At 32.1% G+C, this 17,735-nt stretch overlaps 1 protein-coding gene across 3 annotated transcripts; it reads right to left on the bottom strand.

Moving 5' to 3' along the window:
• Positions 1 to 9,538: 9,538 nt before the first annotated feature.
• LOC105121421 (lipid transporter) lies at positions 9,539 to 17,325 on the bottom strand. Of its 3 annotated transcripts, XR_841548.1 has the most exons (16): positions 17,137 to 17,325; positions 16,967 to 17,046; positions 16,799 to 16,893; positions 16,396 to 16,556; positions 15,590 to 15,741; positions 14,487 to 14,605; positions 14,041 to 14,204; positions 13,826 to 13,900; positions 13,120 to 13,191; positions 12,763 to 12,900; positions 12,123 to 12,278; positions 11,271 to 11,323; positions 11,009 to 11,187; positions 10,759 to 10,845; positions 10,582 to 10,659; positions 9,539 to 10,053 (listed from the first exon to the last, which is right to left on the bottom strand). XR_841548.1 is itself a non-coding variant. In XM_011020047.1 (15 exons), the coding sequence occupies exons 1-14, from the start codon at positions 17,192 to 17,194 to the stop codon at positions 10,785 to 10,787; spliced, it is 1,563 nt and encodes a 520-aa protein (XP_011018349.1). In that variant the 5' UTR covers positions 17,195 to 17,325; the 3' UTR covers positions 10,348 to 10,659; positions 10,759 to 10,784. The 3 variants fall into 3 exon arrangements, 2 of the variants coding, with proteins under 2 accessions (XP_011018349.1, XP_011018350.1); XM_011020047.1 differs by lacking the exon at positions 9,539 to 10,053 and having other exon boundaries at positions 10,348 to 10,659; XM_011020048.1 differs by lacking the exon at positions 9,539 to 10,053 and having other exon boundaries at positions 10,348 to 10,659; positions 10,753 to 10,845.
• Positions 17,326 to 17,735: the final 410 nt, after the last annotated feature.

Genomic DNA, 17,735 nt, shown 5'->3' on the forward strand with positions numbered 1-17,735 from the left:
GGTGTCCCATGCCCACGCGTTCTTTTGTCTCAATTTCCGCCCTTAACGGTCGCTCTTTCTTCTCTGTGATTCTCTTTTTCGTTGACGGTTTCGTCCCTTTCTTTCCAGCTAAAGACAAGAATATCTCACTGCCCCGCCCTCCCTTTGTTTTTGCTTTTTAATTACGAACGCAGCGCCTTCAAACAAATTCATTGGAGGAATGTGGCTTATGATTATTGTTTTTGTTACAGAAGTAAAGGTGAAGGCACATAGGTTTGTTTTTTATATTAACGTAGCTTCCAAGCCTATTGATATTAGGTGGTTTTAATGAAACTAAACTGTTTATAACTTGTTATATTTAAAAACAAATTCACGAATTTCTTTTTAATGATGATTTTTCAAGAAACAAACAATCAAGATTATTAGAAAGCACTCATTGACATGTTTGGACGAGGAACATTCAATTATGAGCTAGTATCATTAACAGTTCAATGGAAAACGAATCGCACATCTTCATTTATTAGTAAAGAAAAGAAACACTGAAGAACAAGACTTGCTTAGATGGCATATAGGTGGCTCGCGTTATGATATAGGCTGGGTAAATTTGTTTTAAGAGTTTAAAAATATAAGTGATGATGGTATTTTTAAAAGAGTACAAAAAATGTAGGATCTGGATCTTTGATTCAAATGAATTTAATAAACTCAATTAATTAGTAAATTTATAATAAAAAAAAAGCCAATGGCAGTAAAAACAGTGATTAATAAAAATAAATGCTTATTGGTATTATAAAAAAATATCCTTCCAATATTTTAAAAATATTTTAATGATCTTATTTGAAAATAAAGTAAAAATTAAATGAGAACGTGATAATCCTATAAAGAGAAAAAAAAAAAAATCATGAACCTTTAATTATCAGTAAATCAAATATTGAAGGACAAACTAAAAAAAATCAAATTTAGAAACTAATAAAAAAATTGACTCGAGTTAACATGTCAAATTTATGACTGGACCATGAAATAGAGATAACCTCATGTAAAAAAATAAAACAAAAAATAGAGGTCAGTTCTTAAACAAATTAAATGATGAAAGACGAAACTAAAATGTAAATAAATTAAAACAAGTAATCCGAGCTAACTAGATTAACTTGTGACCCAGAATATAAGATCAAAATAATCTCATAAAAAATAAAAAAATCATGAAGTTAAGGTCTAATAAATTAACATCGAAGAATAAAATTGAAAAAAATATAAAAAAAGACAAACAAAAAACCAAATTCAAAGCAATCTTTAAAACTCATGAACTATTCATGAGATCAAAATTACACCATAGAAGACAAATTTTAAAAAATCATGAAGTAAAATTCTCAATTATCTACAATTAAAAAACAAGAAACAAAACAAATTAGCAATCAAAATAATAATGATTAAATATGAAATAAAAATTAAAAAATAAAATAAATCAAGAAAATTATAAAAAAACCAAAATAAAACTACAATAAAAAATAATAATCAAAATTAATATAAATACAAACCAACATAATACATTTAATTTTTAAAAAGACATGTGTGAGTCCAAGGCAAGAAAAAAAAAGAGAGAAAGAAGACAAAATTCTATCAGAACTCAATTATTGTGTCATTATCTGCATGTACCTTATTATTAGGAAAAACATGTCAGGACATATTCAATGTCGTTATAGAAAGTAATGTTTGGCTACTGAAAGATATCTCATGCATCACCTAAATAGTAAAAGCATCTCCTATTTATTGGTATGCGTGTTACATGAGCTAACTATTTTTAATTTTTAAATAATATTTTATATTTATTAAGATATCAAATTGTTTCTCAATTAATCTGATTATAACTAAACAAAAAGATCCTTTGATGCTATTTTAAGAGTTTTGTATTTGAGGATAATTTAATTATTTTATTGGGCTTTAGAAAGTGAAAATTAAAAAAAACCCTAATTTTCAGTTAAATAAATTTTATTTTAAATAATAATTTAGTTATTTTAAAATGCTATAAAACTATGAAAAGATTGGATTGTCCCATTCAATCCAACAATGATCAATAGAACCTATAAAAAACTGAATTAACTAGTTCAATAGTTTTGTCTAAGAAAAGTAAAATTATTAATTTATTGATCTAATTCAAAGGATTTTATATATCTTTCCAGTAAAACAGTGAACTCTTTTAAGTTTTAGTTAATAGACTAGCCTACAGCTTGTCTCTTCGAATATCTGGCCTCTTAGGACAGATAGTGAGGGTGTTGGGAATAGCGAGTCTATTTAAAATAGAAAGGATTTCAATAATTTGTTATATACACACACACACATATGTAAGGTTTATAATTATACATCGTGCCATTCAATTGTACATCAACGAGGCACTCACATCTATATTGAGAATATATTCCGAGATTCTATATCTGCTAGCCAGAGAAGAAGGGGAAAGAAAAGGAATTGCAGCGTGTTCAAGAAAATAGCATGAAGCAACTTAATTAAACATCGAATATATAGAATGTATAGTGTGTAAAATAATCATCTCAGTTTAAAAACTGAAATTATTATTAGGTAATCTCAACTTAATATATGATTTGTTAGAAACATTAGAAGCTAGCCATCCATGAATTTTGTGCCATAACCACAGAAATAACAGCTGCAAGACTTCACTTTTGGATTTCAGTTTTCCAAGAACACAGAATACAAAGAAGCTAGCTGCTAGATCCGGAGGAAATTATCACACTTTTATTTGTACAAGTGGTCCTAGATTGAATGAATATACACAAGGCCAAAGAGGCACTGCTCATGTGGAATTGTAAGCTGCCTTGCATCTCACATTTCATGTGGTGGGAGGGAGAATTTAGATTCCTGGATGGCATGTCTCGTAAAAGGGTAAAATTTGGTATAACCAACCAGAAACACACGCAATGCGGAATCTTGGAGATAGAACTTCCCAATTTATAAAGCAAGAGAAACTACAAGGACCAAACTGCAAAGCCCGAACACAATCATCTTGTCGTGTAAGCTTGTGCCTTGAGGCATGACTTGCCATAAAGTTTGCACACCTCACTTTTTCGTGCATGCTATACATCAATTTACCCTGGTGACCCCGGAAAAAAAGAAGAAGAATATATATATATATATATTCCCTCATTCTGTTTTTAAGTTTTATTGATTTTATTTTTTAAAGTTTTATTAGTTTTTAATTTTATCTTTCAATTAAAATTTATATTATTTTATATTTAACTCTCATTCTTTTTATTTCTTTTTTCCTTTTGTTATTTCAAAATGTTTTGTTTTTTTAAGGTATTTTTTTAATTTTATATAGATAAGCTTTGTTTTATAAAAAAAATAGTTATTTGAAAATAATATTTCTAATTATCCGGTTGATTAAATTATTTTCTTGTATAGATTTATTGAATAAATGAAGAACACTCACAACATTCATGCATGAGGCATTACCTTTGCATGGTATCAGAGTTGTCAATGTAATCCTTGCCAAAATCTCCTTACAAGCTGTATATCATGGTTGATTCTTCACCAACCAGCTGCTTCTGCTTAATACGGTGGCGCACATGGTCACTATCAAACTCACTCCCGCATATATCCTCTTGTGGCATCGTACGTCAAATTGTTCCGTCGCTTGAAAGTCAGGATTTAATGTGCTATCTTTATGGAATTTCTCCAGCACCTTCAGCTTGGACTCATCAGGTTATTGATTTGTTTCTGAATCTTACTGAAGAAATGGCACACACATGATCATCATATTATACTCAAATCTTATTTATGCCTCTCTCACCAAGGAATGTATGGCTGGATTTGTTAAAGAATAAAAAGAGCAAATGAATAAGGAAAAGGAAGTTTTTTTTAAAGAAATACATATTTTTTAATGAATTTAAATCATTAAAATTCTTGCTAATATTATTTTAATTACCTCAAGTTTATATTGAAGAAACGTGTCAATAAATAATTAAGACACATTTCATCAAAAAAAAAGGGGGGGGGGGGGGCATGCACAAATAAGAAAATGAAGATTTTGACTAAAGAAATACATTTTTTCTCTATAATTTAGATCTTTAAAAGTCTTTTGAATATTTATTTTAATTGTCATGTAATTAAATAAAAATTAGCTTTTTTGAAAATGGTCTTGTTGCCTTCATTCTTTCTTGTATTCCACGATTTATTACATCTATGTTACTATTAACTAGCGTGTGTAGCATATACTTATAATTATCTTTTGCTTCTTAGTAGAAAGATCAACTTTTTGGTTTATTCTTTAAATAGCTTTTACAATTGTTTTTATGATTTACTTATTCATGTATTTTTGAATTTATTGTATTAAATGTGTGTATCTTCTTTATATTTCTCAATTAACAAATTAATTTCATAATAATAGAGTCTTGTTCTCTTACGTTAGAAACTAACGTGAGGACAATAGCTAATATAGATTGAATTGTGGATATTACGTTGATGATACGTATCTAAACATTTAGCGAATAGAATTTATAGAGATGAAAAGTTTTTAAAAACAAAAGCAGAATGACTAGTGATCAAAATACATGCAATTATAGAGACCCAAGATGATGAAATAGAAAGGTAAAGTAAGGAGACGGAGGGTTCCACAAGAGAATGATGAAAGAATTGAACATACTCGAGAATAAGATTGGTAAGACGATGAAAACTGGGTCCATTAGGGTGACCCATGCTCGATTTTTCAAAAACAAATCGGTGTCTTGCCACCACTCAGTACTGTTCGACTTCAAAATCACACCCCCGATCCCTCCCTCCCTCTCATGAGTCATGAATAGTCCTCTTTCATGAGCATAATCCTCTTTTTTCTGTTCACATTATAACTTATTATCTAATCTCTAAGTGGAGAACAAAATCATGATGGTTTGAAGGTGAGTGAAATGGGCATGTGAGAGACCGATTCTGATTAAGTCAGACTTAAACGTACGTAGACTTAATGGCTCGACCAACTCAGTCTTTTACCCTAACAAGACTGATATTCTTCAAATGAGAAACACTCTCCAATCACATCACTTAGGCCACTTTAATTATTTTCCAAAAGCACACTATATGTTCAGCACATGCAACTTTAACTTGGAGAAGAACATGAATATACCCACTTCAAATTTCCGTGTACCGTTGTTTAGAAACTACAAAAAATTAATTGATTGATTAATTGTTTTAATGGGTTTGATCCTATTTGATGCCATGCCATGCCATTTTTTATAACGATGTCCACTAGCAACAAAAACAAAAGCATACACTGGCGCCTGATGATCCGACAATTTGGTTGTTTATGATGAGATCTTCAAAAAAAAAAAACTGAGCATTTGGGGTGAATTTGAAAGGTAAAAGGGTTAAATTAATAGATAATCCATGTGATCAAGAAACGATTGCAATAATCACACATTTGAAACCTTTAATTGTTGATGATCTTCATGGCTTAATCAAGAGGATTTAGCAAGATACAAAACAAGATAAATAATACCAAAAAGGGTCCCAAGTCATCATTGCATGTCATGTTCTATCATTTGGTGCTCGTTTAAAGAGAGAAATAAAGATGCTTTAGCATCAGTATTTGGGAGGGCACCGTCACTTATCTTGAGACTTGAGAGTTTTATGCAATGAAATGAGAACAGACAACCGAATGATTTAGACCTTCTAAAGTAAATTAGATATTTAAGGGGAAAAGGAGAGGTAAACTAAGGAATTAAATGGGAAAGATGGGCTTTGGGAACTTGTCCTTATAGTAACAACTTTGAGTAAGAAGACAGATAATTAAGCATGTCGTTCTCCATTCTCTATCATGGGCGCGATCGATATATAATTAATTAAGGCAACAAATTAACGAGTGTATTAGGGACTCAAAATGGTTCCTTTTTTATATATTATTAAACATATACTACTACTATCTTCTTATTAATTCGATCGTGTGTTGAAGCCTGAAGCCAGCGTTAAAATCAGCACTTCTTGCAAGCTGCTGCAGAAACGTATATTGATGGTTATTTGTTCTTCCTTTTTCTTTTGAATAGTCAGGACGAGACATGCAAATCTAACAAAACCACGTAAATTTTCCAAGCTTTTGTACTTAACTAGAGCTCTGGGATTCGTGAACGACAACATGTTTCCGGGGAAGCCCTACTTTAAACAAGAATGTCTCTTGAAAGCTTCATCAATATCCATGGCGAAGCACAAAAGAGAATAAAAGGTCCCAGAGGAAGGGTTCTTTTACGATCAACTTGCGCCCGCCCTCAGTCTTTGGAGTTCCCAAGCCTCGCAAAGTTTTTTCCTTTGAAAAACACAAGCTTGAAATAACTAATTCTACTATTTTATCAAGGCCACTCAGTTTAGGTAAATACGAAATAGTTGCGCAGCGCAAACTGGGTTTAATATTTTCTAATATAAAAAAATATGCCTAAATAATGATAATATTTTTAAATGAAAAAGAAAAATCTGGATCAATATAATTATATAAAAAAGCCAATGGCAATGGCTAATAAAAAAAATAAATGCTTGTCAATTTTATAAAAAGATACCCTCTAAATATTTTTAATAAATTTTAATAATCTTATTTCATAATAAAAAATATAAAAAGATACCCTCTAAATATTTTTAATAAATTTTAATGATCTTATTTTTAATATTTTTAATGATCTTATTTCATAATAAAACAAAAATTGAATGAGAACATAATAATTTATATAAAGAAAAATGAGAAAATTTCAAATCTTATTTACCAACAAATTAAACGTTGAAGAATGGACCGAGAAAAAAATTAAATTTAAAAAAAGATAAAAAACCTAACTCGAGTCATCATATCAAATTCACGTCATATTCATGAGACCAAAATAACCCTTTGTAAAACAAAAAAATTGAATGAAAGAATAGAGGTCTACTCTAAAGAAAACTAAATGATGAAAGTCAAAACTAAAAAAAATTAATTGAAAAAAACATTGAAAAAAAGCTTCAGCCAACCCTAGTTAACTCAACTAACCCACAACCTTGGTAAATTTCAGAGGGATTTTACCAACAAAAATATTTCCTTGGTATATACTGAGGAAATTGCAGTGAAAAAAATTAAAACAAGGTAAAAAAAATGATGACAAGTTATTTTTACTAACGGAATTATCGATGAAATATATTCCATTGGTAAAATTCATTGGTAAATTATGAACACTATTTATCACGTCAATTACAAAAAGAATCACCAACGAAATTTTTCATCGTTATTTCCTAGAGAATTCCAAAACTATTCACTTTCTAATTGCATTGTTAATTGTTGTTTTTTACAGACAAAGTCACTGACGGATTGAAAAGTCATTGGTTTTATTTGATAATTTTTTGAAAAAAATAAATTAATATAAATTTTTCATTTAAATATTACAGACAAAATCACCAATGGATTGAAAAATCATTGGTAATTGTTGACGATTTCTGAAAACTTTTTATGAAATTAAAAATTTAAATATTACTGATGGAATAATTAAAAAATATTAATATTAAATCCGAAAAAATATTAATATTCAATTATCTGTCGGTAAATCCGTCACTAACGCACCCCAATAAAAAGCCTGAATCCCCTTATTTTATAAGAGATAGACTCATTTCTATTATTCTTCTTCTTTACTATATGTGAAAAACTTTAATATCTATTTCTTTCTCTTCTTTTCTCTCCTCATCTTCTTCTTTTTTTCTCCGCGCTTGGGTATGTCTTCTTTTTCTTTCTTTTCTTATCCTCTTAATTTTTTTTAATTAATATGATTTATGAATTTTTTTTCTCTCCTTAGCTTCACTTGCAACTACATTAAGGTAAGATTTTTTCTTTTTCATGATTTTTTTCACTATATTTATTTTTTATTTTATTTTTAATTGTTTTTGCTCTTAATAATTGTATAAATGTTGTTGTGATATTTTTTTTCATATGAGATCAATTTTTAATTTATTTATTTATAGGATTTTTAAACTTTTAGCAATTGCAACTTCATTTTTTATATGAATTTTTTTAGTTGAATTTATTTTTTCATTTTATATATTTGTTACAAATTTATTTGAGTTGATTTTCTTATTTTTTTTCAAGCATTTTGAGTATATATTATAGAGTATTGATTTATGCTAATTTAATTATTTTATAATTTTATAAAATGAATTTTTTTAAAATATTTTTATATAATTAACTTATTTATAACAAAAAAAAAATACAATGAAAACTCTGTTCATGTAATTTTGCTTGTAAAGATAGAATAGTCATTGTACCATGCTTAAAAAACACAGAAAGATTGATTTGTACCCGATTATTTTGATGAAGAGAATTTCTTACCCTCAACAGTAAGATAAATAAATTTGTCTTGAAAATGTAAAATGATCATTATAGTGTCTAATGATAACTTCATAAAAAAAAATAAAAAAAATCGTGAAGCTCATGGCACAGTAACTTAATACTTATGCACAAAACCCCAAGCAATGATAATGAAAAGAGAAAGGAAAAAAAAGTTTGTTGAGTTTATATGATTAGTTTTTTGCGAATACATACCCCACCACTTGGAAGAGTTTGATATGCCACTCTAAACACTAATATAAAAGTCTGCGTTTAATCTTTAAAAGATGTCACATATGTTTTCTAAATATCACAAGCATATCTTGCTTTGGACCAGGTTAGTCACTAGATTGAGTTTAAAATCTATAATGTTAATTATTTTTTATTTATTAAAACATTATATTTAATTTAAATTAACTTATTTATAACAAAAAAAAAATACAATGAAAACTCTGTTCATGTAATTTTGCTTGTAAAGATAGAATAGTCATTGTACCATGCTTAAAAAACACAGAAAGATTGATTTGTACCCGATTATTTTGATGAAGAGAATTTCTTACCCTCAACAGTAAGATAAATAAATTTGTCTTGAAAATGTAAAATGATCATTATAGTGTCTAATCCGCAATGAAATCCTTGGTGGACGAACGTAAGAAAGGTCTTGGACGGAACTGCAAAAAGCCTTCGGTGGTCAAAATGGTTGTGGAGGCTGGAGTTCCTTAGTTTATTAGAGGTATGCAAGAGACAAAAGGGGAATCATCCATTATTGGAGCCATCTCTTGCCCCTTTTGTTCTTTTTTTTTTTTATTTCTCCCAACTCTTTCGATATATTAAGATGTTCATATAACTTATATTCCCACTCCTTAACATGTTGCAAGTGGCATTCCCTCACTTCATTCCTGCTTTCTGAAGCAAACGACTTTGTAGTAATGCAATCCACTACCTCCCAAGCAAAATACTCAAATTACCATCATTTTGTTTTAGAAGATAGGAGCAACTTTATATTCGTGGGTTCGGTGGATACTTGTCTAAACTCTAAACCTAGTCTCCTTCTTAATCATAGTAAGTTCGTTTTTCCCCTCTTTATCTACCTCTACTTTCTCAAGCTTTCAAAGCTTATAATTACTGAGCGCTGCTCCTGGAGTGACACTGGAGGACAACCCAACACGCCCGTGGGTGTCCTATGAATCATCAAATTGCATTTGTGGCCCTCTCTTCCATCCCTTTATTTTATTTTTTTTGCTCTTGATAAGACTGGCCTGTTCATTTGCCCAATTTCTCACCTACCAGAGATTTTTTTTTTTTTTTGAGATGGACAGGTATCATGTTTCATGTTATATTCAGGTTGGTCCATCAAATAATATGGAGCATTTATGATGAACAAAGTTACTTTTGTAGATGAAAAGGGGTGTCCTTGACTAGAACCATTATAACGGGTTATCATGGCTGTTTAAACGTTTGCCACCTTTTTCTACTAAAGTATGATGCTCGCACTTCTCATGCTTTTTTATCCAAAGGAAAATTGTTATTAGAGCACAAAAACACACCATAAACTTCGCAATGGAATGAGCAGACATCAGTCTACCGGTTGTCCATAGCAGAACCCAATTGAAGAAGCTTAACGATGCAGTGTTCTTATTTTGAAAATGATCTTCATAAGACAACATTACCAGCTCCACTGACTCGCTAAGTTCCTGCCCAAATTGAGAAGCAAGTGTGTTCCATTGTTCCTTGTTGGGTATCCAGTAATCCTGGTAAAAGGAGAAACCTTTTTTCACTAGTTTGGCATTGGCTTAGATTCAAAAACTGCAGCTATAAAGCCTGCCAAGCATTGTGAAGGAGTGGCAAGAATAAACTTGCGTAAGTTAGTGGGCATTCATGGTGCCATGTTGGAGCCATTGCATTGTGCTGCCTATATGACCTTGACATGAGGGGAGCAAGGGGGAAACAAAATTCAAGCAGAGGCAGCAGAAGCCAGAATGGGGGTCCTGGGCGTCAATTTCGCACCCACGACCCTGGCATACTTTCTCATCAAAGACAAGAAATGAGATCCGAAATTAAATCTAATGCAAATTGCAACCCTTCAAAAGTTGCACTTCAGAAAATTGTCTCAAGCTTTTCAACTTTCTTGCTAGTCAATTATGATGGTAGTGGAAACAATGTTCTCAAATTTAGAGATATGATGTTTTTTAACTGAGGGGAGTAGTGTTGTTAGTGATGACACTAGCTTGTAAGTAACAAACCGCTATTGCAACATTATAACTTTGATTGTTAGTTACCTGGCTACTAATAATCCCACCGTAACATGGAATGGACTTCAACAGAGTGCAATTCATCCTCACCCTTGTGTTTTTGTACTGCATTCAAAGGCCCTTCTTTGTCAATTATATACCCGAATGACAGCAGAGCAAATAGTAATTGATTAAATAATCTGAAAAATAAAATCTTACACTCACAAGCTGTTAGGACAGTTATTAATTCTTCAGTCCATGTGATCACAGAAACGGATAATTCTGTTGATGAAAGGTCTCTCACGGCGATAACTGTTAATGATAAATGAAAATAAAATTACAGGAAACTTTCCACATAAAAAAATAAAAATAAAAGGAGCATAAGAAAAGTTAAATGGCCAACTGAATTCACACCTCAAAACTCAGTTCACGTGGTTATAGCATAAATTGAAATAAGAGACAAGGAGATACTTACATGATGAAAGACGAAATGCAGAAGCAAGTTAAGCCGATGGAGAAGTGGATTAAAAATGTTGGCCAGAAATTTTCGTGGTCCAGAAATAATTTCTCAGAGATGATAGTAATTACACCAGAAAACAACAGAACTGTCCAACCTGAAGGTAAGCAGCTGGTAAAAGAAAATGCAGAAGAATCCTGCAGAGAGAAAAACACATATCCAATATAAGGTTGATATAAGTACCCAAAAACATGGAAGAGATGCAGTATCAAAGCCATACCTGGAAGTAGTATTTGATGAATACTGCAGAGTATATAATCCTCAAGATCATATCTTCAGAATAGTCAAGAAACCAGCGACCCAAGGATTTAAATTTAATAAAGCATATACCACTGGTAATTGGTTGAATTTAGGAATCAAGGAAGAACATAAACTAGTCACTACTGAGTTAGATATCATCATGGAGAGCCCCTTTAAAGCCACAAACCCAACAGCTGAACAATATAGGTTGAAATTGGCATCCGGGACACTTTCAGAAGACAATATTGGTTGAAACAGTATCTTAGCTGCTTTTCAAAATTACTTTACCTTGAATAGAAGTTTATTCTCTCAACTGCAAAACCTTTGGGGTCTTGTTTATGGTAGCCTAACTTACCAAGCACTATTAGTCAGAACCATGCTGCTTATATATGGACACCCTAGACGAAACACAGTTATGCCTTGATCTAAATTCCCACTATTCAACTTCTATAACACTGGCACAACCAAACTGTTGAGCAATCCAGTGTTAAAGGGCAATAGCAAATTCACGCAATCCTTCACCGTTGGTAACTATGAAAGCAATGGAACATCTATCAAAAAAGATTTGCTCTTTTCTCTTTCCTCCTTGGAACTATAGTTAGAAGTCTAGTTTCCAAGAGGCATAAATCAAAATTCTGACACAACAAATATGATCATGAAAAGGCAACAAGTGAAACAGTGTCAATTAATGGGCTTCAAATATTTTGCATCGAACTCACCAAAACTCAGTCTCGTGACCATGTACAATGTGTATAACATGCACATGGTGGGCACGCATGGGTGCCTGGTGAAATAATGGCTAATAAAAAAGCCTGCAACTTGAAAAGGATACTTAAGGAATTTGCCAGAATCAAGCCAACAGCACCAGCTGACTTTATCAGCAGGACATTCATCACTACATATATCAATGAGAACACAAGCAACGAATCATTTGAGCGCTTGAGTTGGCTCTCTGTTGCAACAGCATGTAGAAAAGCTTCAGAAGTTCCTGATGCAAAGTCAAATGAAGGTCAACATTTTCATAACAGTATATAAAAGCAAAGCTGAGAGAGATGCATTGTCTGTGGTAATCAAGTTGCTTGCTGAAGCGTTCATTAGATTCACAAGCAAATTATGTGTGCAGTTGTCAAGCTTGCACTCCTGTCCAAATGCGTAGAAATTAATCTCTTCATTTTTCTAACAATAACCTCTCGATTTAAAATTGATCCAGCAAATTTCTACACTTAGTTGATAATAAAAAACCAGTGACCTGATTATGCCATGACATAGATTGTCTGTGCACTTGTTTTTCCAAAACATTATCAGGAATCAACAGGAGGAGAAAATGAGAAAGAATGACAGAAGTATTACAAATAGCAGTTTGTTTGTGGTCAAATGAAAAATAATAGTTTATAGAAGTGATAATGGAAAAGGTTGTCACTAACCATTCATAGCCAAGACAATGGGTGATAATGGAAAATGTTGTTACTAACCATTCATAGCCAAGACAATAACATAGAAGCAATAATACTGGAGAGCTGTCGATGCCTCTCCATCACTCCATTTACGGCCATACAACATTCTGATGAGAGAGTAGGAGTAACTTGGGCCAAATGTCATAAATACAACACCTGGACGATGAGAGAAAAGGAGTCGTGAAAATTGATGGGTCGATCATTAATCGCCACCAAGTTCACAAACTTGGGATAGAAAGAATGTGCTGATTTTTCTGCAGTACTATAAATTTGAAAAAGTTTGTCATGACAATTTTCATAATATAAAAAGGGTAAACAGAAACTTGAAAACTATTTGACTAGGTGCATATAAAGACAAGAAATGAAGGAATGCACCAATTAACAAAACAAGCTTCAAGGCCTCTGATAGGCAGCTTCCCAGTTTCCTGCTTTTGTCTGGATCTTTTCCTGTCATGAGAAGGAGAAGCATTCAGCTGCTTATGGCAGAAAATGGAGATGTGGAGACTTCAAATTGATGTTGAAATGCATATGGTGCATGTATTCAAATTGTAAATCTCAGTCCAAAAGAAAAGAAAGGAAAAGAATCTACAAATTCTTAACCATTCTAGCGATTAAAGAAGATGATCACACACACTATTCCAGGGCAAATGCTTGACCACACCAGTTAAGCTAGTGATGGTAGTGTTAACCATAATTACAACGGTTCAGACTAGAAATAAGTTATGAATTACCGAGTTTCAACTCATGCCTGGTCACCACAGTCAGTGGAGACAAGCAGTAAAAAAAACAACTTCGTTTCTTCTGGAACACTCAAATACAGAAGATGAAACAAAATCCTTTTCCACACCCTGCCCTTTCTGACCCCGAACTATCTGACTCAACAAAGTTTCTTGCTGTGCTTCTTAACTAAAAATAAAAAAGTGGCTAGCTACCAGAATAGACTGCATTCAAATAGATAACAAAAATGATGAAACCCCAAAGCAAGAAAATGCAGAGCACATCAAGAGACTTGCACCATCAAAACAACAACAGCAATTTTTTCAAAATCGGAACATTAAGAAAACAAATGAGAGAAATAAACCTGATGCAGACCTGGCAAATGTAGCATATGAACTTTCCTCAAATGGAAGAAACACCAATCTGACAACTAAGCTCCCTGGATATGAAAATTTAGCATTTATAACATACTATATCAATCAAATTATCTTCATCAAGGAAGCAAAATATTCAAATCACAACCATTTTGGTTTATATAAACACTCAACGAGGCCAATAATATCTGATCCAGCCACATACCTAACTTGTGAACAAGTCCATATACAGCCTGGTTGTATGGGGTATCCAACCATACAAGAACAAATTTTTCCCCTTCTTGAAGGATAAGCTTTTGAAAGGATTGTAGAGTGAACAGAACACACATGCTAGAGAGCTGCCTGTCATAATCCATTATGGTTCCTAGTCTGTTGAAAGAAATAGTGTTAACTAATATGTTAACAAAATAATTGTGAATGCCACACAACTGCTAAGGAACCTTGCCATAAATTGATAACATGTTAATATGAGCAGATTGAAGACACTATCAAGCTTTACAGGGTAAAAAAATAAACAAATCAAACAGGTTTCCATCGCACTATCAGCTTAAGCAATTATTCCTTGCTTTGTTTTCTTTCAGACTGGAGGGACAGGGATGAAAATCAAATCATACTGAAGAATGAAACTTTGTTCATACAAAGAAATCATACCTGAAAGGGAAGAGAACAGAACTTCTAAATGCACGGAAAAGAACAAAGTAACTCCAATATCCTAAGAACAAACAAGCTCCATATGCAGTTTGCGACAACGCAAAAACAATCCCCTTATCCTACAAGAATTAGAAACTTTCTGTCAAAGTTTTTTGTGAACAAGCCCATAGAGTTAGGCTCCACAAATTTCAAGAAAACAAGCAGGAGTCTTACCACTAGGAATTCAGATAGAGGAGATTACTTAGAAAAATAGATATGGGGACATGAATAAATACATTTATTCAACCTTTTTTTAATGATATAGTGCAACAAATTACCATTTTGTAGCCAGTTTTCAAGGAATTTATCTCAAATGTCCAAAAAAGAAAAAAGTGAGATAACCAAGTCCTAAACATAAGTTGAGAAACATCTTGCATAAAATCCACCCAAAGACTTCCACAAGAAAAGAAGTAAAAAAAAAAATCCAAGATGTTGGAGATGAGAAGAAATGGACGATTTCAGTTTAAAAAAAAAAAGGTGGAACGAGAACATGAAGCATATTGATTAGCAGACAATATCCACCACATAGAGGAATAGGTGCTCCCCAAAATCTGTTTATTAAGTGTGTCTAGGATTGTGGTGCAAGGTGCTTTCCGAAATAGCTTTTCGCTTGAAAATGCATCAAAATAAATTTTTTGCAGATTTATTTTTTATCTTTGAAATCACCAAATCAAAACCATCAAAAAGCATTAAAAATATCAATTTAATGTTTTTTCAAGCTAAAAGAACTTTTGAAAAGCACCTAAAAGTATAAGCAGAAGTACTCCCAAACACACCTTTAAATCAACTAATACAAAAACATTGAAATGGTGAATCCATAAGATGCAATTAATACAAACATGCATGCTCATCAAACTTTCAGACTGGGATGTTGTTGATGCTTATAGCATCATTTGAAATCCTTGATTGTCTCAAAAACAGATGGCGACACTTTATTTATACCTGTAAAAGAATTCAAGTGCTTATCTACCACATGCCACTAGTAAGATTGACCACTATAACTTTCAGGATGTTCATTGTCAGACAACACAAAAGAGCAGCTGCCTTTTCAAATAAACTTTTACCATGCTGGTTTGCTTGACAATCAGGATGTACATTGTCAAACAACGAAAAAGTGTAGCTGCCGTTTCAACGATCAACCGCAGTTTGAGCAATAGCAAATTCTGAGAGACAATATACAAGGGTTCTGCCAAAAGCTCCAAAATACATGCACAGCCTGTGACATAAAGTGAGCTAACAATCATTTTTTTATGTAATTTGGAAAAGGATAATGCTGATGAGATAAAGTACATTCAATTGCAATAAAAGAAACAAGTTTGCTATAAAGGGACTAGTAAGCTAGTAATTGATGCTATGTAATGCACAAAGCGCATGGAGAAGCATCTGAAAGAGTCCCTTGGGTGGGAAGAGGAGAGACATGATATATAGTTAGCTACAGCAAAGTATCATGAAGATCTGATAATGGATCATGAATAGTGAAACTAATGAAAACTAGTGATGTATCAATACATTAGCAAAGTACAGGGCAGTGCATTTGGACAATTGATTCACATGTTTTTTTTTTTTTTTTACTCTTTTATTCCTCTCCTAAAATTTCATTCAACAAAGCCACTGCTTTCTCAAACTTGCTGTAAATTATGCAACTTTTGAGTAGATCCTTAGCTTTCCTATGACCCATTTCTACTTCCAAAGGTACTAAAATGAAAGTCTCAATTGACAAGCTAAATAATGTTTAGGAAAAACATGTACAGGAGGTTTAAAACTTTTTTGAGCTTGCTGCTGGTAATAAAGAATGATATGAGAAAACAGTTCAAAAAGAGAAAATCATGTTGCAACAACATTAATGATCGAGGCAATTATAGCATCTTACCATTGATCAAGATAGCTTGTGCGTATGGATCAGAATAAGTTAATCCTTGCCACCAGAAAACAAAAACACATGCTGAAATCGTAGTAACTACTCCAAGTGGGAGGGTCATCCAAGCTACTTTTAATAACTTTGCTGCATATTCCTCAGTTGAAGCACCATCACTGGAGCATATATATCACAGTTTTGCAATAAATCAGATAGAAGTTCAACTCTGAATCAAGGTTTCGCCTAAAAGAAACTGCCTTCATTCTAACTAATAAAAGGGTTTGACAATCATCTAAAACCGTGTAGGAGACTATGCATAGGTTGCGGAATTCAACAATCTACTTCACGATTTAAGTATTTTTCTCACACTAGACGAAAATAAAACAGGAAATAAGCAAATGTAACTAAAGAAGCGAACCATTTAATGTCGGCCCTCATGCAGGCTCGCCGGAATCCTTCTCGACTAAGAAACAACACGCATGTCACAAAGAGATGAAATTGCACCGCATATAACTGCACAGACAAGATAATTTCATTTCAGATCACAAAACCCGTGAGGCGATTTTAAAAAACAAGAAATAAATACCGCATAGTCCTCGGCTGTAAGGTGTCTAACGATCCAGGAATTGAAAATAAAAGGGATTCCTCTTGACAAGAACTGAGTAGCTGATAAAGAAAACGAGAAACCCGCATTATATTTTGACAAACAGAGCTATCTATCTATAATTATGAAAAGAAAGAAAAACGAGCACTGACCCAATAAGTACTTGAAAGTGTGAGAAAAACTGGCAACGTTGGCTGCTGCTTTTGACATATCAAAAGAATGGATGGTCTTCTGCAGGCTCTGATTTCTCCGGCAGCTGAGATTTGTTATTTCAGGTGGAACATAAAGAAACAGACTGGCTTATTTGAGCGAGAAGGAAATAAAGGGTAAACTCACTACCGTACTAACCAAACCCAACCTTGTTTTGGTGTGTATTTACAAAAATATTTTTTATTTTTAAAATCAAGACATTAAAATAATTGAAAGTATTTAAAAAAATTAATTTAATGTTTTCTATATAAAAAGTAATTGAAAAAGCAAAGCAAATGCACAATAAATCTTTTTCAAATTATTTTTCTAGCAATAAAGCAATTGATTGATTTTTTTAAGTAATCTTTTATAGTTTTAGTATGCAAATATTAAAAATTAAAAAAATAAAAATAAAAATTATTTTTAATTTAAAATTAATTTTACAAAACAATTCATACCACACATTAACAGACACATCAGCAACAATCTAAACTTGTTAGTTTTTATATTTAAAAAAAAATGAAAACAATTTGAATTTTTTTATTTTTTATTTTGAATTTTT

This window comes from Populus euphratica, unplaced genomic scaffold (genome assembly GCF_000495115.2).
Source record: "Populus euphratica unplaced genomic scaffold, PopEup_1.0 scaffold25.1, whole genome shotgun sequence".
NCBI classification, from domain to species: domain Eukaryota; kingdom Viridiplantae; phylum Streptophyta; class Magnoliopsida; order Malpighiales; family Salicaceae; genus Populus; species Populus euphratica.